General features: G+C 45.9%; 1 protein-coding gene across 1 annotated transcript in view; it reads right to left on the bottom strand.

Annotated features, from left to right (window-relative positions):
* The window catches only part of FAIM2 (Fas apoptotic inhibitory molecule 2), a 59,083-nt gene extending 49,468 nt beyond the window's left edge, over positions 1–9,615 (bottom strand). The window contains exon 1 of the mRNA XM_073546144.1: positions 9,469–9,615. Coding sequence (XP_073402245.1) covers positions 9,469–9,483 — 15 coding nt within the window. The 5' untranslated portion in view covers positions 9,484–9,615. The remainder of the gene's footprint in view (positions 1–9,468) is intronic.
* Between the last annotated feature and the right edge of the window lie 16,195 nt (positions 9,616–25,810).

The raw sequence follows: 25,810 nt of genomic DNA, 5'->3' as shown, positions 1-25,810 counted from the left end.
ACGCCTCTCATCTTTTTAAGTGGTGGAACTTGCACTATTGCTGACTGACTAAATACTTTTTTTCCCCACTGTATATATATATATATATGGGGAACATGCATGTGAGGGGTCGCACGCACTCAGCAAAGCATCGCATTAGCTAAGCATCCAGCAAAAGACAGTTACTCCATGGCAGCTAGTCAGGGCAGGAGTCAGGTTAATCACACTTTGCTCTCCATTTTATCCATGTGCTTTATTTCTATCCTCCTGTCTTCCCTTGCCATCCACATTCACCGCCCCATCCCCCTCCATCACCACTCATACACATCAGCCCCTCTATACTTCTCTCTCCCATGTACAGCTCTCATGCACTCCTTACCTTCCTGAAAAATCTCAGCCCATCTTGCCCAAACACATCGCACAAAAAAACTTCTTACATTTCAAAGAACTACTTGCTCTTTATGTTCCTACTCCTACTGATTTCAGGGGACATCTCCCCCAACCCCGGTCCACCATCCCCCAACCTCAGCCCCTACCCTACCACATATAAAAACCATAATAATCTTATTAATATTACTTGCACTCCCTCTTCTCCTTCATTTAATTGTGCCCTCTGGAATCCACGGTCTGTATGTAACAAACTTTCTTTCCTGCACAATTGCTTTCTGAACAACTCTCTGAATCTGTTGGCCCTCACTGAAACCTGGATTCAGGATTCTGACACTGTCTCCCCTGCTGCCATTTCCCATGGTGGCTTACAATTCACCCATTCCCCGAGACCACCTGGTGGTGGAGTTGGCATACTCCTGTCCCCACAATGAACTTTCCAGGTCATCCCCCCCAGTTCCATCATTCTCATTCCCTTCTTTTGAGGTCCACATCATCAGGCTCGTCTGTCCCCTCTCCCCCAGAGTAGCGGTCATATACCAACCCTCAGGCTCACCCACTTCCTTAACCACTTCTCAGCCTGGTTGCCGCACTATATGTCCTCAGAACTACCAACTCTTATCCTGGGAGACTTCAACATCCCCATTAACAGTCCCACTTCCATATCTGTATCCCAGCTTCTATCACTAACCACTTCTCTCGGCCTGTCACAGCCTCAACCTCTGAGACACACAAAGACAGTGACACCCTTGACCTGGTCTTTGTCCAGCTCTGTTCAATCTCCTACCTAAATAACTCACCGCTTCCCCTCTCTGACCACAACATTCTCTCCTTCACGCTCACAAGTCCTTGCCCGCCCCAGCATACTCCTACCTATCACACATTCAGAAATCTACAAACCATTAACCCTCAGGCACTTTCAGACACCCTACAATCTTCCCTGTCCCCAATCTTCTCTTTTTCCTGTCCTGATCTGGCTGTTCATCACTACAACGACACTCCTAGAAGCACCCTTGACCAAGTAGCGACCCTGACCCTCAGAACCTCCAAACACAGAGTAAAACAACCCTGGCTCACATTGCAAACTTGACTTCTCCAGCGATGCTCTAGGAGTGCTGAATGCCGAGGGAGAAAAACCCGCACACCAGAAGACTTCATCCACTTCAAATTTATGATTAGAGTCTATAAACTCTGCCCTTCACCTCGCCAAACAGACCTACTTCACCACCCTGATCTCACTAGCCAACAACCCCAAGAAACTTTTTGACACCTTTCACTCCCTCCACAGGTCAAAAGCACAAGCCCCTATCACAGACATTTGTGCGGATGACCTGGCCTCCCACTTTAAAGAGAAAATAGATAATATCCATCAGGAAATCCGCTCCCAACCACCAAGTGCTATGACTCCCATCCCTCCCTGCATTTCCCCTGGCTCACTTTCCACATTTGATCCCATCACAGAAGAAGTCTCCAGACTCCTCTCTTCTTCTTGTCCGACTACATGCACTACCGACCCCATTCCCTCACATCTCCTCCAGTCTCTCTCTCCAGTCATCACAACTCACCTAACTACAATCTTTAATCTCTCCCACTCCTCGGGCATTTTCCCATCCTCCTTCAAACAGTCTATCGTTACTCCATTACTAAAGAGACCCGCTCTCGACCCATCCTGCACAAACAACTACAGACCAGTCTCCAATCTCCCTTTCATCTCTAAACTTTTGGAGCGCCTAGTCTACTCCCGCCTTACCCGTTACCTCTCCACTCACTCCCTCCTAGACCCTTCACATCTGGCTTCCGCCCCCTACATTTGACTGAAACTGAACTCATCAAAGTTACCAATGACCTTCTGACAGCAAAATGTAATGGTGACCATTCTCTGCTCTTTCTTCTCGACCTTTCTGCAGCTTTCGACACTGTTGACCACTGTCTCCTACTCTCTAGGCTTCAGTCACTAGGCATTAAGGACACCGCTCTCTCCTGTCACTTCCTATCTTTCTGACCGCTCCTTCAGTGTTTTGTTCGCTGGCTCCACGTCATCTCATCTTCCTCTCGCTGTCGGGGTACCTCAGGGCTCAGTCCTTGACCCCCTTCTCGTCTCTCTCTACATGGCCCCAATTGGACAGACAATCAGCAGATTTGGCTTTCAGTACCATCTTTATGCTGATGACACACAACTATACACGTCATCCCCCGACCTTACCCCCGCGGTACTACAGAACGCCAGTGACTGACTGTCCACAGTCTCCAACATCATGTCCGCTCTCTATCTGAAACTTAACCTTTCAGAACTTGAACTTCTTCTGCTCCCGCCGTCTACTATCCTCCCTAAATCTGACATTTCCTTCTCCGTAGGTGGCACCATAATAACACCCCGGCAGCAGGTGCGCTGTCTGGGTGTTATGTTTGACAGCAATCTCTCCTTCACATCCCATATACAATCTCTTGCCCGCTCTTGCCGCTTACACCTAAAGAACATCTCTAGAATCCGCCCTTTTCTCACCATGGAAACAACAAAAACCCTCACTTTTGCCTTGATCCACTCCCACCTGGACTACTGTAACTGTCTATTAATTGGCCTCCCCATTACTCAACTCTCCCCTCTCCAGTCCATGCTTAATGCAGCTGCCAGGGCCATCCATCTGGCTAATCGGTATTCGGACACGTCCGCTCTTCTCCAGTCCTTACATTGGCTGCTCATTCATTATAGGATCCAATTCAAAGTGCTTGTTCTCACCAACAAAGCTCTCCACAGTGCAGCACTCCCCTACATCTCCTCCTTCATTTCTGTCTATCAGCCTAACCTAATGCGTATGGGGGCTTTAACTTCAGATAAAGTGTTTATTGCTCCGTAGAAGTACTACTGCGAAAAAGGAACACGCTGGTTCAGATAAAGTGGTTACAGAATTGGACAATCCCTTCTTTAGGAAGTTCCCCCACAATCCGTACTGCTATCACTTTCAGGGATCACTTGTAGTAGTAAGTGTTGACTTTCCCTCTTGCAATGTTACAGGGAGCTGAAGCATTACACATTTCTCATTGAAATATTCCGAGACATCCAGGGAGAGTGACAGCAGCGCTCTAGTTAATAGAAACTTCCTTTTACAAACAAATGTCTTAAAAAGAGTATTTGGAAACATCTGTAATGTTCTCTGGCAAAAGCACAGTTGGATGACTGAAATCTGAGGCCGGCCATACACATCACTGTCTCTATATCTATGTAGGTAGAGACCTGTCAGTCATGGTGAGTGGGGTGGGTACAGGGTGGATTTGATTTAAATCTAACTGATTTAAATCACGATTTAAATCACGATTTAAATCACTAGTCAGTAAGGCTTGATTTAAATCAGTGATTTAAATCAAAGTTTCTACCTAAACTAGTTCTTGCTACTTTAACATGCAAGTAGATGAAGATTTTTAGAATCACTTTTTATATTACTTTTTTCTCCCCAGTTTAATGGGTTAATCATTCATATTTGGACACCACTGTTCTGTTGTACTTAGGAAGGAGAAAAATAATCCTGACCTTAATAACAATTTAAATAGATTTATTCAACTGAAACAATAACAACATTACAGCATAAGTTATTTGCTTAAACAAACATCCATGTTTGTTAACTAATTTGGCTAAACAAAATATATATATATTTTAAGAAACTTAGACTGTCAGCCCAGCCGACACATGAAAAACTTAAATACTACTGTCCCTGCTGTCCTCTGTAGCTCACTTGTCGTCATCTTCATCATCTTCTTCTTTGTTCCTGTTCATAATCTGGAAAAGAAAAACAAGCTTTCCTGCTTTATTGGGTCCCAACCAATTTCTCAATTTAGAATGAATGAGTCCAAAGGAAGAGAATATTCTTTCAACGCCTGCAGAAGAAGCTACTGCTGTTAAAAGTGAAATCATTACTTGAACAGTCTCTAAATCCAAGCGCTTAAGTGACTTCCACCAGTTTACTGGTGTGACCTTCCTTAAAATATCTTCAGCAAACATATATTTCTTGAATGGTTCCCCCTTAGCTCTGAAGTTTATTATAGTTGGCATTAAAGATAGATGATTGCTGGATACCCATGTCATAGCTAACTCCTCTTCCTCAGCACTTAGGTTTTGACCCTGATATTGGATATTGACAATATTTGCCAAAAAATGAGCTGGAGTCAGTGCTTATCCCATTGGTTTGTTTACTGCTTGTAATTTAATTCTGTCCATGTGTAGTTCTGTTTTTAAGTGTTCACTCAGTTCCTTCCAAATTTCAACAGCATCTGCAAAAAAACAGCTATTTTTCTGTATTTTGTTTAAAGCTTGAGAGATGGGTTTCAGGAAGCTCAGCATATGTTCAACATTTCTCTTAAGCCCAATGTTGAGGATTTTGGCCGTGACAGTGCCATCTATTTTATCTCGATTTTCTTCACAAAGTGTCATCAGAATAGGCCAGTTTTTGATATACTGCTCAAAACAGTCCACCACAGAGTTCCATCTAACATCTTGTGGGAGCGTTAGCTTGGTTCCACCCATCCTTTTCAGAGCTGCTGCAGCAAAATGATTATTACGGAAGTATTTAGCAATTTCAACAACATTAGCCTTTATTTCTGGAACACTTAAGTCTTTGGCTAAGAGGTGCAGCAAATGAGCACTGCAACCATATGTTATTAGCAGCTTTGTATTCCCTCCCTGCTCTTCTAAATCTCTTCTCATCTTGGATACGTTTGCAGCATTGTCAGTGACCAAACTGCGTACTAGACATTTGAATTTTTGTTCACATGTCGTTATAGCTTTTACTGCCACTTCTTGTAAGTATTCTGCTGTGTGTGCATTTCCTGACGTATCAGTTGTTTATGCAAGGAAGACTTTACCTTCTTCTGTTGTTATACAAGCACATACAATAGGATCATTGTGGACATTACTCCACCCATCAATACTTAGGTTAACAATTTTACCCTCCAGAGCTGTTGCACATTGCTCCATTTCTCTGTCATACACTTGATCCAGCAGTTTCCCTGCAACATCAGCTCTGCTGGGTGGACTGTATCCTGGTCTCAGTGACTGAACCATATTAATGAAATGTGGGTTCTCAGTCAGACGGAAAGAAGAGTTCGTTGCATAAATAAACTGGGCAATTTTTTCATCAATCAACTCTTTTTCTAATCTGCTAGTTCTTATCACAAACCTATCTATGGTGGTTCCAGGAGGTAAAGGTTTTTTCTTCCTTTTGGGTGATGGTGATATGTGGCTGTGGGTGTCTGATGATGATGCTGCTAATGAAGCACTATCCTGGATGGATAACTCTGAAACTGTAGAACAGGATGATGGTGATCTTGGAGGTGGATAGTTTCCAGAATCCATGAATTCCCCTAAACAAAAAAAGTCAATGCTGTTATTTTATTGTTTATACAATTTCTGCTTATTGTACACAACACATCACTGCCCCTGCCCCAAAAGGAATATTTGTTTTTCTTCATAACTTTACCAAATGACAGTAACATGCAGTAATAATAAGAAATATAATTTTTCTCACACATGACAGTTCAGTCTTTAGAAATAGGATTCAATAAAAATGTTTACCAACCTGAAGATCCTGCCTGTTCAGAAGTGTTTCTTTGGTCATCTTCATCACCGCACTTCTCATGATGTTGCCTCATTCGCGCCACCAGGCCTTGCATCTCTTTGTTGCATCGTTTGCATTTTGCACGCATGCCTGCCTTACCGATAGGCGAAGGAGCTTCATTAAAATATTCCCAAACTGGGTCTCTTTTACAGCCTGCTGCCATTATAAGGAAAGAATGTAATAAACCTCAGATCGTACACACAAACAGATCCAGACTTGTCTGTCTGTGGCTATGCTGCAGTATTGTGCTCAAAGTTTCACTTTCATTTTCTTGTCTGCTTGCCCTTCCTCCTCCTCACACTTAGATTCACATTCTTCTTGTGTTTTGCAGATCTATTCCACTCCAAACAATCAGAAACATATTGTCTAACTTCTTGGACTTGGCACTGAAGGGGTTGATTCTGTATTCATAGGTTTGTAGAACAATAGGGTTAAGGTCTTTTTCTCAACTCTGTTCATGTTGTAACATTTTTGCCGTGAAGAAGAGGCTGGGACCTCTGCGGAGTCAAATTCAGTTTTGAGAACTGCGTAAGTAAAGAGAGCGTCTGTGATAATATAGGAGAGAAACTGCCCACTAATCCTACAGAAACCTCTGGAAGAGCATGGCATTGTGAATGTTACACATATACAGCCTTTATTCTACTGAGTTAAACAACTCAGCTTTATCTCATGATGGAAGAACCTTTGGATGTAAAATATTTTCCTTAAAAAGCAGTTTATTGAAAAAAATCCGATTTAAATAAAAAAAATCCGATTTAAATCAAAAAAATCCGATTTTTTTGATTTTTTTAAAAAAAACATTGATTTTTATCCACCCTGGGTGGGGACCAGTCACACAAGACACATAGTCCCAAGGTTGTTTTATCTGAAACACTTCATCACGGCAGAGTGAGACATGCAACTACAATCGTGCTGACAGTGACATGATTCATGCTGGTCATTGATCCGGCAGCATGAATCAGCTGACGGGTTTCCTTTAAATATCCCCCAAAGCCAGTTTTACATGTCAACATACACAATCCGAATACGGACCACTATGTCCAGAACGGCCAGGGGTCTTCTGAAGCAAACATCACCCCCTCACATATGTCTATGAAGCTGGCGAGATTAGATCAAGAGTTCCGGGACTGGTTCAGACATTGCCGTCCACAGGGCCCGAGAGAATCAGGAAGATTAAGCAAATGACACTCTGATCAGAGTGTGAGCACAGTGCGATCTGATTCTCTCAGATGAGATGATGGAGAAAAAAATGGAAATTGGACTGCACTCAGATGTCATCAGAGTACAGTCCAATGTTTCCCAGGCACTCATTGTCTTGCATGGCTGAGAGCAATCTGAATTTTGGATCAAACTCGAGCATGTGGTGATTTATTCCTCAGTGTCTAAGGGAAAAAAAATCGGGACATGTGCATGGCAATACTAGTCTATGGGACTGTGTAAAACATGTACAGCACACGGATGGCATCAGTGTGTTATCAGTGTGTTATCAGTGTGTTATCAGTGTGCTCTATGCGATTCACATTGCAAAGTGTAAGAGAAGCTTTGTCATTTATTTATCTATCCTGGAAAAACAATAATGACACTGATGGTAAAAACGGACACACGGAAGACCCACTGATGGTAAAAACGGACACACGGATGACACACTGATGGTAAAAACGGACACACTAATGACACTGATGGTAAAAACGGACACACGGATGACACACTGATGGTAAAAACGGACACACTGATGACACTGATGGTAAAAACGGACACACTAATGACACTGATGGTAAAAACGGACACACGGAAGGCCCACTGATGGTAAAAACGCACACACTGATGACACTGATGGTAAAAATGGACACACTAATGACACTGATGGTAAAAACGGACACACGGATGACACACTGATGGTAAAAACGGACCCACTGATGACACTGATGGTAAAAACGGACCCACTGATGACACTGATGGTAAAAACGGACACACGGATGACACTGATGGTAAAAACGGACACACGGAAGACCCACTGATGGTAAAAACGGACACACTGATGACACTGGTGGTAAAAACGGACACACGGATGACACACTGATTACACCGGTACCGTTTTTTTATGTATCTGTTTTATATGAACGTGTGATGGAGGATTAAGTGATCTCCAATTTAGATAAACTATTAGCCTAGAAATCACAGCGTTACATACCCCATTCCTTTATCTTAGGCCGGTTTCACATTTGCGGTTGCGTGCTCAGCATTTCATCCTCATACATCCGCATGCGCCATGCGTACCTATCTTTAACATGGTGTACGCAGGGATATGCGCTTGCATGTGTTTGTGTATGTAGTTTCGCGGTGTGCGGCGGGGCGCGGCGAACGCATCATGTTGCAATTTTTGTGGCATCAAATATCCGCAGTCATCCGCATGCTGATGAAGTGCGTAAATAAACGCATTACTGTCTATGAGAACGCAAGGGTACGCCAGAATTTACATAAGACATGCCCACTGGGCGTGGCTTGTGTCCAGGAAATTCCAGTGGAACAAGCATGGTCCTATTGAACGCAAACGCATAAGCATTAGCATGTGTTCTCTGCGTGCGGCTGCGGACTCAACCGCAAATGTGAAGCTAGCCTTAGTGATTCATAACCTGTTTGTAGATGGGACCCATTTTTGTTGTGTGTCGGGCGCTGGGATCCCAAAATTGATGATAGTATTACCCTCAGAATAACAGGGCGCACTGTAGAAACTGGCGATTTTGACACTTTTTCATTTTTTGTTTAATTGTGCACGATAAAATGAAATATTATTTCGTTTCTAAGTATTATCTCGTATTTTTAAGTTATGCAAGTTTGTACAGATAAAAAGATAGATGATAGATAATAGATAGATAGAATGGATAGATGGATATTGATAATATATAGATAGATAATTATATAATAGATGATTGATAGATAGATAGATAGATAGATGATGGATAGATAAATGATATATATATAGATAGATAATAGATCGATGATAGAAGAATAAATGATAGATAAATAGATGGATAGATGATAGACAGATAGATGATAGACAGATAGATACATGATAGATAGATAGATAGATAAATGATATATATAGATAGATAGATAATAGATAATAGATAGATGATAGAAGAATAAATGATAGATAGACAGACAGATGATAGATAATGTAATCTTGTAGTAATGTCTCTACAGATAGCTATTCTCCCCTCAGGACACTGCTGGTATAGAGGGTCCTTCCTTCCTATAGAGGGGTCGCAGTGGCAGGCCGGGTTAACCCCTGTGTGGCCAGCTCCCGCCGTTGGTGACGCAGCGCCTCTCTCCTCCCGTCTCCAGCCGCTGTTTCCCCAGTCATGCTAGCTAGGTGCTTATCAGCGGCGTCACCCGGCTGCGGAACATATCGCTGGTTTGGCCGCTGTCTACACTGTCCGCTCTATGACAGGGTACGGACGGTGACCCGTGCCCGGTATAAGGGGGTCCCGGTTACCTTCCCCTGGGTCATGGTGCTGCTCCGGGGTCTCCTCCTCCAGCACTGATGCTTCACATTCCCGCAGCATCCAGCAGCCTGCAGGACTGAACCATTCCTCCACAGTCCAGGAGGGGGAGCAGTGTGTCTGTGTGTGGGGGGGATTAGAGATCACGTGTTTCTACAACACCCCAGCAGCTTCTAGAGCAGAGAGTGGCTAATGGATCACAAAGGTGGGAGTGAGACTCGCACACCATACACACAGGGACAGGCACAGCTGACAATGCGTTTTTGCTGCATTTCTTTCTGCATTTTCCCTTTTCTTTCATTGTGCAGATTGAGCGCAGCGGGTCGTAAATGCCTTTTTTCAGGCTTTCCATAGGAATCTAAAAGGAAAAAAAACGCACCAAAAAACGCACACTTCAACAGCGTCATTAACTGCACGGAGGACACGAGATGATAATAAAAAAAATAATGAAATCACTTCCACTTGGCTTGACCTGTCAGGCGCCATTCAGACGTCCGCTTACATTGATCTGACTTTGTCATCGTTTTTTTCCCGCAGGTGGAGAAATAAATAATTCTCCACCTTTTCCGTTCTGACTGTCGATGAAAATCGGTCTGCACTCTGATGTCATCCGAGCGCGGTATAATTTCTTCATGGACCCATTGACTTACATTACTGATTCTGATCTGCCCTTTGGATCAGAATTGGACAAGTCTGTGTGATTTTCCCCTTGGTTCTCGAGAAACCACAGACATGTGATCGGCCCCATAGACTATCACAGGTAAACGTGTTATCCATGAAAAACAGGGATAGCCCTTGTACTCCAAAAAGGGACGTCTGAGTGAGGCCTGAAACACCACAAAAGGAAAACGTCGGGGGGAAAGAGATGCAGGTTCTCCGCTTCATGTGAACATAACCCTAATGAGTGACCGTCTTTCTAATTTTTATTTCATAATTCAATAGTACACATCAATTTAAAGGGGTATTCCCGTCTCCCAGATCCTATCCCAATATCTAGTAGGTGTAATAATAATAATATTAGCTAATACCTGCAGTTCGAAATGTAGTATAGTTCTTCTGATTTGCTATGTTGCTTACCCCATGTGCAGGCATTGCAGGACCTTAGGTATCCGTGGTTACGACAACTGATATAGTGACAGTTAACCAGTTGCTAGTGGTCGCAACCATGGATACCTAAGGTCCTGCAATGCCTGCACATGGGGTAAGAAACATAGCAAATCAGAAGAACTATACTACATTTCTAATTGGAGGTATTTGCTAATATTATTTTTACTATTACATCTACTACATATTGTGACAGGATCTTGGAGATGGGAACACCTCTTTAACCCGTTTCCGACATTGGCTGTAATACGCCGATGTCGGACACCCTCCCTTTGATGTGGGCTCCGGCGATGAGCACACATCTTTTCCCGCACATGTCAGCTGTTTTGAACAGCTGACATGTGCCTCTAACGGCCACGGGTGGAATCGCGATCCACCCGTGGCTGTTAACCCACTGACAGCGGCAATTAACACGCGCACCTGAAATCACGTGTCACCGATGGGCTCATCGCAAGTGAGTAGTTCTGCTACATCCAGGTGATCTGTTCATCGCCTGTACGTAGCAGAGCCAATCGGGTTATGGCAGCTTCTAGTCATCTCCCATGGAGACTATTGAAGCATGCCAAAAGTAAAAAAAAAATTAAAAAAAAAATATTAAAAAATTAAAAAAATATATAAAAGTTCAGATCGCCCCCCTTTCACCCCATTCAAAATAAAGCAATAAAAAAAATCAAACATACACATATTAGGTATCGCCGCGTTCAGAATCGCCCGATCTATCAATAAAAATAAAGCATTAACCTGATCGCTAAACGGCGTAGCGAGAAAAAAAGTCAAAATGCCAGAAATACATTTTTTTGGTCGCTGCAACATTGCATTAAAATGCAATAACGGGCGATCAAAAGAACGTATCTGCACCAAGATGGTATCAATAGAAATGTCAGCTTGGCCCGCCAAAAATAAGCCCTCACCGGACCCGAGAGCACGAAAAATGGAGACGCTACGGATTTCCGTCCCACCAGTTAGATAAAAAAGAACCTAGACATGTTTGGTGTCTAAGAACTCGTAATGACCTGGAGAATCATAATGGCAGGTCACTTCTAGCATTTAGTGAACATGGTAACAAAGCCAAACAAAAAAACAATTGTGGAATTGCACTTTTTTTGCAATTTCACTGCACTCAGAATTTTTTTTCCTATTTTCCAGTACACGATAAGTTAAAACCAATGGTGTCGTTCTAAAGTACAACTCGTTCTGCAAAAAAAAAAAAACAAGCCCTCACATGGCTGTTTTGACAGAAAAATAAAAAAGTTATGGCCCTGGGAAGAAGGAGAGGGAAAAACGAAAATGCAAGAACGAAAATTCCCTTGGTCGTGAAGGGGTTAAGTAACTTTGTAATACGTCTTATCACAGAAATCTGTTTTTCTTTCTTTTTCCGAATTCATGGATAAAATCTGTATTTAGTACTAATGGCAGATTATCCCATTACTGAGATGACAGTTCCTGCTCATAAGATTGTAGGGAGAAGCCAAAGGAAGACATAGACATTTTTGCTGCCAGATCCATAAAATTTACGAGCACCAACTGCCATCCCTACGTCAGTAATGGGAAAAACTGCGCTTGCGGAAGACATTTTCCCTTTGAATTGAGTATTTTGAGAACGAGTGATCAGTCCGGGAGGAGAAAGAAGCAGATATCTTTTTTTAATAACACATATTACAAAGCTTATTTTCATGTGTACCATTCATCTACAAAAAACTAATGATTACTCTTTAAGGCAAGATTATGCTTTAGAAAGAAAAAAACAGTATATTATTAGGAAATTGAAGAAGGTGAAAAAACTGTGCATTTCTGTCGGCATGAGAACGCAGGAAACTGCAGCGGAATTTGCATTTGTTTTTTCGGAATTTCAATATGTTCCGCCACTAGTGATCTTAATGGGGAAAAACTGCGGTAAAAACACCGAAAGAATTAATAGCACGTTTTATAAAAAAAAGAAAAAAAAAAACAGCATGGGTAAAAGCTAAAAATGCTTGGAAGAAAACAGAAATGAATGCTTTCTATGTGTGAACAGTGGTTTGCATCTCCACATACATTATTGCCATCTACCTTTTCAATTATGTTTTAGGGCATGAATTACAAGTGGAGCATAAGCCTTCTCCCCGGTGGGATGGAAGTGAGTGGGCTGCAAGGCATTGAGCAGATTTATTATGTAGCGAGGTTAGAAACATATTCTACTAAAAGAAACAGACATTGAAATGGCATTTTAGTCTATTGTAGCAAAGACAAAGCCGATACATTGGGAATCCGGCAGAATTGTATTGTATTGTTTAAATAAAATCATTTTCATTGAAACAATTTTTTTCTCATTTAGTTTTGATACAAACATTACAATTAGAGATGAGCGAGTATACTCGTTGCTCGGGGGTCCTCCGAGTATTTTGGCGTGCTCGGAGATTTAGTTTTCGTCGTCTCATCTGCATGATTTGCGGCTGATAGACAGCCTGATTACATGTGAGGGTTGTCTGTTTGTCATTGAATCCCCATATGTATTCAGGCTGTCTAGCAGCCACAAATCATGCAGCTGCGTCGACAAAAACTAAATCTCCGAGCACGCCAAAATACTCCGAGGACACCCGAGCATGCTCGGGGAAACCCGAGCAACGAGAATACTCGCTCATCACTAATTGCAATCATTAACAACCTTCACATAAAGAACCACATACAAACAGAATAACCTAAGGGTAACAAACATATCATGTCAGTATAGCTAACAATCTAGCTCAACCCTGTCTAGTAATTCACATTCATTATACCTTACAATCAAGCTAGTGTGATCTTAACTTCCTGTGGAAGACAGAATTCTTCTATAAAACATTTCTATTATAGGCCTAAATATATAACATCACCAAAAACACCTGATAAAGGCGGTGGAAGTTTTAAAAAAATATGTTTAGATGAAGTCTGTTAATATCTGAAATACGGCCCTTGGTATTTCCTTTTTCCAATATCAGATTAAGGCCACATGCACGCATTCAGTATTTGGTGAGTTTTTTACCCCTGTATTTTTAAGCCAAAATCAGGAGTGAGTTAAAAATGCAGAATTGGTGCAAATGTTTCTATTATACTTTTCCTCTGACCGTTCCACTCCTGGTTTTGGCTTACAACTACTGGGGTAAAAAACTCACCAAATACTCAATGTGTGCACATGGCCTAATAAAGGAATTATTATTTATCAGTAGTGATGAGGGAGTATACTCGTTGCTTGGGTGTCCTCTGAGTATTTTGGCGTGCTTGGAGATTTAGTTTTTGTCGACGCAACAGCATGATTTGTGGCCTGAATACATGCAGGGATTGCCTAACAAACCCAAGCAACGAGTATACTGGCTCATCACTATCAGCACCAATACCCGATCACCCACCTGAAGATCTGTCCCCTGGAGAGGAAGCTTCTCAGAGTGCTCCTTCTCCCGGAGCCGTGTCAGCACCAGACGATGTAAGGTCTGTAGACGTGACGATGTTCTCGGACCCAGGTAGACACCCCCGTCCATGGGTAGTCCTCCCCTGGATCCAGTTCCAGCTTCGTGACTTTTTCCCTGTTCGGCTTATCTACAAGGCGTAAGGTGTATAACCGGTGGTTTGGTGGACTCGATTGTTATAGATCCACACAAGTTCAGAGACGTATTCTGGCCACCTAGCTTTTCTGTCATCTTCAAGAATACTTAGCATCTGAATCAAAGTGCGGATAAATCGCTCACAGTCCCCATTTCCCTGAGGATGATATGATGTGGCTTGTAATCTGTCAAATAGGTAGATCCACTGCAACGCATCCATCAATTTGCCTATGAAACAAGCTCCTTGATCTGAATGGATCTGCTGTGGGCATCCATACACCTGAATGAAGTGTTTACAAATAGCATGCGCAGCTGTCTCAGCTGTCTGATCCCAGGTTGGCGTCACCACCGCAAATTTCGTGAAATGATCTACCATCACTAAGCAGTGGTCATATCCTTGATGAGTTGGCCCGATCGTTAAAAAGTCGACGGTCAATAATTCCAGGGGAATGGAGGTTACTATCGTCTGCACAGGAGCTCTTTGTTCCAGGGACTTGGCCAACTCACAGGCCTGACAGAGTCTACAAGCTTCCTCGACCGCTGCTCTCAGCCGTGGGTGGTAGATGAACCATTGGAGCCACTGGAACGTTTACTCAAGGCCGAAGTGGGCCCCTTTTGCATGAGCTTCGGTGGCCAGGGTAGGTAGTACTGCCTCCGGTATCACCACCTGTCAGGAAGCCCCCAATTCTCCCAGAAGTTGAACCTTCTGGTATAACAGCTCCTTTCTCATCTGGAGGCGCTCCCACTGCCGGAGGATCTTCAATGCTTCGGGAGTCAGAGAACTCCGCTGTTCTGGACTAGGCAGCTTCTGCAATGTTACCCAGTGTCTGAACAGAGCAAGCTCATGGTCTTCCTGCTGTAATGGACCCATTCATCCCGAGATCTTTCCAATACTCCTTCATGGCAGGGGGTCTGTATTTGGTCTAGTGTGGCCTCCACTGTCCCAGTTGTCCTTCGGAATTGGGGAACCTCTTCTTCCTCTAGCAATTCATCTCTACTCTTCCCCGGAGGTGCATGTCTTGCTCTAGACAGGGCGTCAGTGTGCGTGTTCTCTGTCCATCTCCTGTAGGCGATTCGGTACCGGAACTTTGCCATCCTGGCCACCCCGCACTGTTCCAAGGCCCCTAGCTTGGCGTTCTCCAGGTGTGTCAGCGGTTATTATCGGAACGTACTAGCACCTCCGAGCCAAACAGGTATTCTGCAAATCTCTCCGTCATAGCTCACACCAATGCCAGCAACTCCAACTTGAAGGAGCTGTAATTGTCCGGGTTGCGTTCGGAATCATGAAGGGACCAACTAGCAAAAGCGATCACCCTTTCTCTTCCGTCCTGCACCTGTGACAACACAGCCCCAAGTCCATCCGTGCAAGCTGCCTTCAGTGTGAAGTATGAACGGGAAAGAGAAGTCTGCATAAGCCAGTACCTGGGCTTCAGTTAGCGCTTTTTTTTAGCTCACAGATCTCCCTCTCCTGTCTTTCTTCCTAGCGGATGGATCGACCCTTGACATTGGGGGGTACCCCCTTCAGGAGTTCAAATTATGATGGCACCACCCAAGCAAAGTTCTTCACGAAGCGACGGTGTTATCCTGTCAATCCCAGGAACGCACATACATCTTTTACGTTCTCTGGGGTCGGCCAGTCTCTGATCACCGCAATCTTTTCCTGTGATGGCTACACTCCCTCGGCGGAAATGATATGACCTAGGTACTCTATCTGAGTCTGGAACAAGTGGCATTTTTGGGGTTTCACTTTCAGCCCATACTTCTGTAGACGGCTCAGCACTTGCTCTAGTCTCCGTAGATGGTCTTCAAATGAGGCAGCGTACACAATGATGTCATCCAGGTAGATAAAGGTGGCTTCAAAGTTCAATCGCCTAGACACCTCTCCATTAGCCGTTGGAACGTACCGGGGCATTGGCCAAAGCTGAATGGCATCCTGTTGAATTCAAAGATGCCCATGGGGAGTATAAAGGCTGTCTTTACCCAATCCTTTTCTGACATAGGCACTTGCCAGTAGCCACTGGCGAGATCCAGTGTTGAGACGAACTTGGCCTTTCACAGTGCAGACAGAGACTTCGCAATCCGGGGCAGAGGGTATGAATCACGTACAGTACAGGCGTTGAGCTAACGGTAGTCCATGCAGACCCTCAGGCTTCCGTCCTTCTTCTGCAAAAGTACAATTGGGTCCGCCCACGGACTCTGACTTTCCCTAATGACACCCACCTGCAGCATTTGACAGAGCAGTTCTCTCACTTCTTGGTATAACTAAGTGGGAATCTGCCAGTAGCGCTCTCGAATGGGTGCTGTATCCCCCGTGGGAATTTCATGAGTAATTGCCGTGGTGCAGCCGAAGTCATCTTAGTGGCTCAAAAAAATGGACCGATATCGCCCCAGTAACGCTTCCACTTGATGCACTTGGGTGGACGAGAGTTCGGACAGTTCAGCACGTATCTGTTCTAAGATGCGCCGACCCTCTTGGATGTATTGAGGTTCGGCCGTCTGAGAGTTAGTGACCTTCACTGACCATGGGTCTTCCGGACTCACTGCTAGCTGTATGACCTGGGGCGGTATGACTTCTTCACGCATGCCCACTACCCGAGCTATCTCACCTCTGTGTGGGACGACAATCTCCTGATCAGTGAGGTTATCACAGCGTACCAGTACCATTCCCTCTCGTACCACGGCCAGCATCCGGGCCACCAAGAGTCCTGCAAGCAGTTGTTGTACTACCAAAGGTTTCAATTGGACTTCCACCCCCTCCAGTGGGGCATGTGCTCAGACGGGTAGAGTTAACACAGACTGTCCTGGTGGTAGGGTGAGTTGAGCGGACGCCAGCACCACCACTTTCCCCAGCTTTTCTCCTTGACTGGAGGCCTCCTGTACTTGAGCTATACGAATCAACTGTTGAAACACCTGCCACTGGGGGGTGTGGGAACTCCACTGATTTAAAGACAAATGTGATGGCTCATCACTCAGCAACTTCCCAAACTCAGAATATTCATTCCTAATGTCACAGTGTGACCGTGGCCAGCCTCTCCTTGGGTCAGTATGATATCCCTCCGCCCAAGATCCTTCCCACACAGGGAGACCTGCATCCATACCACCCCTGCGACCGGGATGGGCAGGCGATTCGCCGCCATCAACTTTACTATCAGGCCTCACTTGGGCCTGAGGGTTTCTGGGAAGTGTCGGCAGAAATACGCTTCTGGCAATGTGGTTACTTGCGATCCGGTATCCACCAGGTAACGCACGGCCTGACTATCGAATTCAACCCATACCAGCGGACATGTAGACACCAGATTCGTCAGACTTTCACTACTCCTTCCTTTCCATTCTGGCTCTGGGCGACTTCCCCAAAGCTTGGAGCCCTCTAGTTTAACGGGTGTCGGGGATGAGACACTGCCCTTCGCGGACGCTATCTAGCCAAATTTCTCCTCAGTTATAACATGCGAGATACCTCAGCCGACGGGCATTTATTTTGCCTTGACTTTCGGCGGTACACTGGCCGGTCACAACTTTCTCTTTCACTTGGGTCAGTTCTCTTCGCATCTCTTCAACCCATTGGGATTCAACTGTTGATTGCACTGCTGCTTCACCACTCTGGACCTTCCCTAACGGGACTGTCACCCTCTGCTCCTGTTCACATGAGCGGGCCTCTCTCCCTATATCAGCGAAAGTAATACGAGTCTACCCATACCCACTCTCTCAGGGTCTGCTTGGTCAGGGCGTCCCGCAGGCCGGTCACCAACAAGTCACGCAGCACGACATGTGTCGGCCCCATCCCCACCCCATCTTTTCTGACTATGGCGGTGTGTAATTCTTGTAGGGCATTCATATATTGCATAACCATCTCCCCCTCCCTTTGCATACAGCTAAACAGGCATGTCAGCGGGGTCCCCATGAATCACCTTTGAGATCTGGAGTACTTTAGCAAACGTGTCTCTTTCCCGGGGGGCACGCAACATCACAGAGTCTCGAGCCTCTCCATCTAAAGCCATAATGACCACCTCAGCCTCGAGTGCGGTGGTCATCGGGTGCATTCTCATCATACCCTTCATACGTTCCCTTCAATTCCACAACATAGTATTAGGGTATGTGCACAAGGTGCGGATTCTGCTGCGGTTCTGCAGTGTTTCTGCACCTGCGGGTCCGCAGCAGATTCTGCTGCGTTGTACAGTACCTTTATTTCCTATGGAAATAAAAAAAAGCTGTGCACATGCTGCGTTTTTTTCCACGTGGTTTTGTTGCGGTTTACAAACCGCAGCATGTCAATTGTTTGGTGCAGAAACGCTGCAGTTTTACACCTCATCCATTATGAGGTGTAAAACCGCAGGGCAAAACCGCAGGCAAAACCACAGATAAACCGCAGGACTTTTGTCCTGCGGATTTACCTGCGGTTTTCTCTACAAAATCCGCACACCCAAAAAACTACGTGTGCACATAGCCTTAGACCCCGTAGACTTTGTCAAGTTACTCAGCATGGTTCCCATAGAGATACTGGTTCTGGGCCCCACCGCCTGTTCTGCTGTCTCCGCACTACCAGACTGCATCCTGCTGACTACGCCAAAATGTAAGGAACAAACAGTTTGCGGGATGCAGTGAGTGACCAGAGACAGAGAAGGGGTTAACAAGGATTTTCTAAACTTGGGTGCGCTGGAGCGTGGAAACAGTCATTTATATGGATGCCTCAGAAATAGCGCCGGGCACGAATCATGAGCACGTGTACGAGCCACAATAGCCCGCGGTCTTTCGGAGCAGTTTCTAAAAGGTTGTTCCGGTATCTTGGGTAAAACAGGGATGTCCAACGGTGTGGGTATAGATGGTAACTTAATAGCGTCATGAGGAGTCTCAAGGTCAGCACGCGGAATTCTGGGAAAAGAGGAATTGTCAGTATAAGCAGTGGAGAGGGAGTCAACCGTCTCCTGTCACCTTCCCTCTAAGTCTGCCCCGTTCCCACGCTCACGTCTCCTTTTGTACCCCACGCCCCCTACTGTCTGACAGAAAGGTCTCTCCCTTTCAGAGGAAATCTCCTCCGCCAACAGTGTTGAGAGCCCCAATAGTTCCGGCTTTAAAGGGCACCGCATACCGCTGACTCCGTCTTGACTCATCTTCTTACACGAGCATAGAAGCTTAAGGAATCTACCAGATGGACAATAAGTAGCTGCCCACTGTCATGATCCGGGACGGGGTTTCGCTTTGGCCCGTCCTGGTCAGACAGGAGGTTAATTGTTTCTGCCTCTCTCTGGCAGAAGGAGGCTATTTAATGCTCACTGGATCTAGGTCCGGTGTCAGTTATACTCCTGCCCTCAGCTGAGTTAGTTGACCTCTTGTATACGTGTGCCTTGTGCCTGATAACTTGTTGCTTGTTTGGTTGTGATCCGGTTCTGTCCCTGTAATGAGTTCTGCTTGACCCTCTTGTACCGCACCGCTCTCTCGTGTATGACTCTCTGCTTGTGACTCGACTGCTCTCTCCTCGTCCCTTTGGTACCGCACCGCCCTCTTGTGTATGACCTTTGGCTTTATCTGACCTCCCGTCTGTTTATTCCTCCTGTACCTCGTTTGCCCGTATTGTGTATGACCTCCGTTTTGCCCGACTCTGAGTTTTCTACCTTCTCTGAAAGCAGGACGCTAAGCCCCGTCCCCTTGCAGTCATATGACCGTAGGTCCTGTGCCGGCTTGCTAAACTTCAGCGTTCAAGTCCTGTGCATCTGTACTTTCTGGCTGTTCTTATCCCCAGGGGTCCCTACAGTGCAAGTGACTCCCTGCTTAGTGGAGGCTGTACGCCAGCGCTGTCAGGATCCTGACATTATAACTGACCGTTACCATTTTTTTTTTCCTCTGCTCCCCTTCTCGTGTGTGTGTGATGGATCCTATGCACGCTCTTTCTGAGCAGGTAAAGCACGTGACTCAGATGTCTCAGAAACTCCTTTGAGAACAAAGAGCCCTGGCTCAGTCTCAGCAGCTGATCGCTGACACTGTGCAGGAGGTGTTTTCATCGGGGCTCGGGATGTTACATTAGTTTCCCCTGAGTCTCCGGTTAAGTTACCGGATACCTCTTTTGGAGATAAAGAGGGATTCAGAGTTTTCAAGGAAGGCTGTAAGCTTTTTTTTTCATTGAGACCACACTCTTCTGGGAATGAAAGTCAGAGAGTGGGGGTCATCATGTCTGTGTTAAGGGGAGCCCCCCAAGCTTGGGCTTTCTCCCTTCCGACCACGGCCCCTGAGCGTATGACTGTGGATGCATTTTTTGAGGCCCTGGGGCACATTTATGATGAGCCTGATCGGATGTGTATGGCTGAGGACATGGTGATGAGTGTGTGCCAGGGGAAGCACTCAGTCGAGTGGTTTTGCTCAGAGTTCAGACGCTGGACTGCTGAGGTCTGCTGGAATGATGCTGCGCTCCAGGGTTTGTTCCGTAGAGGTCTGTCTGAACATCTGAAAGATGCTTTGGCTCTCCACCCTCCGCCTGATTCCCTGGAGGAGGCTATGACACAGGCCGTCCGAATGGATTGCAGGCTACGGGTGAGGGGAGTGATGCAAATTGAGACATTGTTATTTTCCCAAGGAAGGGGAGCCAGTCCTACATTGGAAACCATGGAGATGGGAACCATCGACCTCAAAGAGAATGAAAGGAGACAATGGTGTGTGGAAAAATGCTGTTTTCACTGTGGCGATTCTGGACATTGGAAAAAGGATTGCCCCTCCCGTCCACTGGCCAACAAGCGACTGAGCCCGGGTGATTTTCGTGGAGGTCACCCAGGCTCTCAGGTACCCTTTTCTGCCTTTTCAAAAATGTTGTTGCAAGTGGAACTTTGTTGTGGGAGTGTCTCCACATCCACTTCTGCCTTCGTGGATTGCGGATCGTCATTGAACTTTATTGACTCTGACTTGGTGTCCAGGTGTAAGTTAGGGACAGTTAGGTCGGAGACTCCTATTCACATTGTTGCCATTGACAAAACACCACTGGCTAAGAATGACGTTATGTTTCATACTGAAGAGTTTCTCCTTAAAGTGAGTTCCTTGCACCAGGAATATATTTCATGTTTTGTGATGGACAACCTGCCTGCGGGACTGGTGTTGGGGTTCCCCTGGTTACAATTGCATAATCCTGTGATTAATTGGGAATATCGGGACATTGTTAAATGGGGTCCCTATTGTTCTGAAAAATGTCTTGTTGCTGTGTCTGTGTTGTCCGTGGGTCTGGAAGGTATTCCGGAGTGCCTGAAAGACCATACGGATGTTTTCTCCGAAAAGGGGGCTGAGGTTTTACCACCACACTGCCCATTTGATTGTGCCATTGACCTGGTTCCAGAAGCTAAATTGCCCAAAGCCCGCTTGTATAACCTTTCGGGTCCCGAACGGGCTGCGATGAAGGAATATATTTCCGAGAGTCTCCGTAAGGGACACATTCGTCCTTCTGTTTCTCCCGTAGCAGCTGGGTTCTTTTTTGTAAAGAAAAAAGAAGGTGGTTTACGCCCATGCCTCGATTTTTGTGAGTTAAACAAGATAACTGTGAGGAATACGTATCCCCTTCCACTTATTCCTGATTTATACAACCAGTTGTCCGGAGCTAAGTGGTTTTCGAAATTAGATCTACGGGGAGCGTATAACCTTATCTGAGTCCGGGACGGAGATGAGTGGAAAACCGCTTTTCTCACTACTGAAGGGTTGTTTTGAAAATTTGGTCATGCCTTTCGGCCTAACCAATGCTCCAGCGGTCTTCCCAAATTTCGTCAATCACGTGTTCTCTGATTTTATTGGACGTTTTATGGTTGTGTATTTGGATGACATACTGATCTACTCACCTGATAAACAGGCTCACGTTGGTCATGTTCGGGCAGTTCTCCAAAGACTCCGGGAGAACTGTCTCTTTGCTAAACTACAAAAATGTTTATTTTTTGTTCAAGAACTGTCTTTTCTGGGGTTCATCGTGTCTGCTGAAGGGTATCGCATGGATCGTAATAAGGTGCAGGCCATTGTCGAGTGGGTTCAACCTTGTGATTTGAAGACTCTGCAGCGTTTCCTAGGGTTTGCTAATTATTATCGTAAATTTATAAGGGGGTTCTCACAGGTTGTTAAACCCCTCACAGACATGACTCAAAAGGGGGCCGATATCAAGAATTGGTCAACCGCAGCGGTAGCGGCATTTCTGTTTTTGAAAAAATGTTTCATGTCTGCCCTGGTTCTTATTCAACCGGACCCGTCTGAACCATTTACTGTTGAGGTAGACGCCTCAGAGGTGGGGGTGGGGGCGGTATTGTCCCAGGGACCCGCCACTTTGACCAATTTGAGACCTTGCGCCTTTTTCTCGAAGAAATTCTCCTCTGCGGAGAGAAACTATGATGTGGGAAATCGAGAACTTCTGGCCGTAAAGTTGGCCTTTGAAGAATGGAGGCATTTTTTGGAGGGGGCTGTCCATCCTATAACTGTAATTACGGACCACAAAAACCTAGCTTACATTGAGTCAGCTAAAAGGTTGACTCCCAGACAGGCTAGATGGTCACTTTTTTTTCCCGATTCAACTTCTCGATCACTTTTCGGCCAAGATCCAAAAATGTCAGAGCTGATGCCTTGTCACGCAGTCAGGATCCGGTGTCTCCCCCCGAACCTCCATCCTCCATTCTACAGCCTGGGGTGGTGGTGGCAGGTATTTCTAATGTGTTGGAACGGGAGATTCGGGAAGCCCATTCTCTTGCACCTCCGGCTAAGCCGGTGGATAAACTTTTCGTGCCAGCTCAGTTTCGTCTCTAGGTCCTCCGGGAGTTCCATGACTCAGTTCTGGGTGGACATCCAGGGATCTCGGCTACTCGGAAGGCTATTGCTAGAGTATTCTGGTGGTCTTCTTTAGCCTCTGATGTTGGGGAATATGTGTCTGCATGTGATGTTTGTGCCCGTGCAAAAACCCCCCATAACTGGCCTGCCGGGGATTGGTACCACTGCCAATTCCTGAGAGACCATGGACTCATTTGTCCATGGATTTCATCACCAACCTTCCCCCCTCCAAGGGTAATACCGTCGTTTGGGTTGTGGTGGACAGGTTTAGTAAGCAGCACATTTTGTACCTTTGGCAGCTCTACCTAATGCAGAAACATTGTCCAGATTGTTTGTTGAGCATGTGGTGCGGTTGCATGGGGTACCCTTGAATGTGGTGTCTGATAGAGGAGTGCAATTTGTTTCCAGATTTTGGAGGGCTTTTTGTAAGAGGTTGGGTATTGGTCTGTCCTTTTCATCCGCTTATCATCCAGAGACTAATGGGCAGACCGAGCGGACCAATCAGTCTCTGGAGCAAATTCTGCATTGCTTGACCTCAGCCCGACAGGATGATTGGTGTTCTGTGTTACCGTTGGCTGAGTTTGCATTTAACAACCGCATTAACCAGTCTACAGGTACATCTCCCTTTTTCTGCAATTATGGATTTCATCCTCATTTTGGAGAATTTTCCCGTTTGAATTCTTGGTGTCCTGGGGCGGATGAGACGATCCAGCGGTTGGGGGAGGTATGGCGGGAGGTCCAGAGTAACATTACGAAGGCCCAGGACAAATTTAAATTTTTTGCAGACAAAAAACGATCCGCGGGACCGGTGTTTCAGATTGGGGATAAGGTATGGTTGTCCACCAAGAATATAAGGCTCAAGGTCCCCTCTGCGAAGCTTGGACCCAAGTTTATAGGTCCCTATGAAATTACCGAAGCAGTTAACCCGGTGGCTTATCGGTTGCGTCTCCCTCCATCTCTGCGGATCCCAAATGTTTTCCATAGGGCCCTTTTGAAACCTGTGAGGTCCGGTGGGGAGGGATCATCAGCTTCCCCGCCACCAGTTTTGGTAGACGGGCAGTCGGAGTACGAGGTGGAACGAATTGTCGACTCCAGGTTGGTCCGTCGTACCCTTCAATATCTGGTACATTGGAAAGGCTACGGTCCTGAAGAACGCTCGTGGGTTCCTGCCTGATCGGTTCATGCGGATCGGTTGGTCCGGGCCTTTCACGCCAAGTACCCTGAGAGACCTGGGGGTCCGGTGGCCCCCCATTGAGAGCAGACTACTGTCATGATCCAGGACGGGGTTTCGCTTTGGCCCGTCCTGGTCAGACAGGGGGTTAATTGTTTCTGCCTCTTTCTGGCAGAGGGCGGCTATTTAATGCTCACTGGATCTAGGTCCAGTGTCAGTTATACTCCTGCCCTCGGCTGAGTTAGTTGACCTCTTGTATATGTGTGCCTTGTGCCTGATAACTTGTTGCTTGTTTGGTTGTGATCCGGTTCTGTCCCTGTTACGAGTTCTGCCTGCCCCTCTTGTACCGCACTGCTCTCTCGTGTATGACTCACTGCTTGTGACTCGACAGCTCTCTGCTTGTCCCTTTGGTACCGCACTGCCCTCTTGTGTATGACCTTTGGCTTTGCCTGACCTCCCGTCTGTTTATCCCTCCTGTACCTCGTTTGCCCGTATTGTATATGACCTCCGTTTTGCCCGACTCTGAGTTTTCCACCTTCTCTGAAAGCAGGACGCTAAGCCTCGCCCCCTTGCAGTCACAGGACCATAGGTCCTGTGCCGGCTTGCTAAACTTCAGTGTTCAGGTCCTGTGCATCTGTACTTTCTAGCTGTTCTTGTCCCCAGGGGTCCCTACAGTGCGGGTGAGTCCCTGCTCAGCGGAGGCTGTACGCCGGCGCTGTCAGGATCCTGACACCCACTATGGGCAAGGAGTTACACACTGGAGGTAGTCTGAATGCTAATGCCTCTGCATAAAAATTGCTACCACAGAGGTGAGGAGACTCTGCTTGTGTGTGATGCCAAATACGAGCTTATGATGTGAGAAGCAGCACAAGTGCGCAAGTCAGAAGACCAATGTGGTTCAGTCAAGAGGCGACCAACAGAGATATTGAGAGAACCATGTCGAGCACCAAAAGTGAGAGCTATGCTGTATTGAAAGTAACACAAATGTTGTGCCAGCTGCTGAAGAGGGAGCCAGTGATCTGTGAAAGGTGCCATTGAAGTGCCTTAAGTATGTAACAGTGAAGTGTCACAGGTGTTAGCTAGCTGTTGTACTTACCAACTGACTACTTCTGCTTAAGCCATGTCGTTACCTCTTGTACTAATGTTAAACCCTCAAATCTTGTTGCATCATGTAAGGCTTTGTAGCCATCAAACTATTTGCCACTTAAAGGGAACCTGCCACCCTCTCCAGGCGTTGTTAACTAAATGAGCCACCTTGTGCAGCACTAATGCTGCATTCTGTCAAGGTTGCTTTTATTTGGCGTCCCTTCCACCGCAGAAAGAAGCGTTTTTAAAATTTGTCACTCATACCTGAAGTTTGTCCGGGGGCAGGTCTTTCCCCCCGGACACAGACGCCTCACATCCATCATTCATTTCCTCTTGGCACCTCCCCCACAGCGTTCATCTATTTTCCTGGCGCCTGCGCTGTTATTTTTTTTTCTTGGGCATACGCAGTTAGCGCTGCCCATCCACTGACATCACATGATGTCTTCCTTATCACGCCTGCGTGGACGCGCGGCCTGAGATCCCGCCCCGCAGTCTCTTCTGATTTATTCACACTGCGGGGCGGGATCTCGCGCCGCGCGTCCACGCAGGAGTGATAAGGAAGACATCATGTGTTCTTCAGTGTTCGGAAGAGGTTGTGGTTGTGGAAAATTAAAATCATTACCATACAAACGTTGGCCCATGTCAGAGTTT

Source organism: Dendrobates tinctorius, unplaced genomic scaffold, assembly GCF_039654945.1.
Source record: "Dendrobates tinctorius isolate UK_male_01 unplaced genomic scaffold, ASM3965494v1 ptg000145l, whole genome shotgun sequence".
NCBI classification, from domain to species: Eukaryota; Metazoa; Chordata; class Amphibia; order Anura; family Dendrobatidae; genus Dendrobates; species Dendrobates tinctorius.
This window is presented reverse-complemented; position numbering and strand designations above follow the sequence as displayed.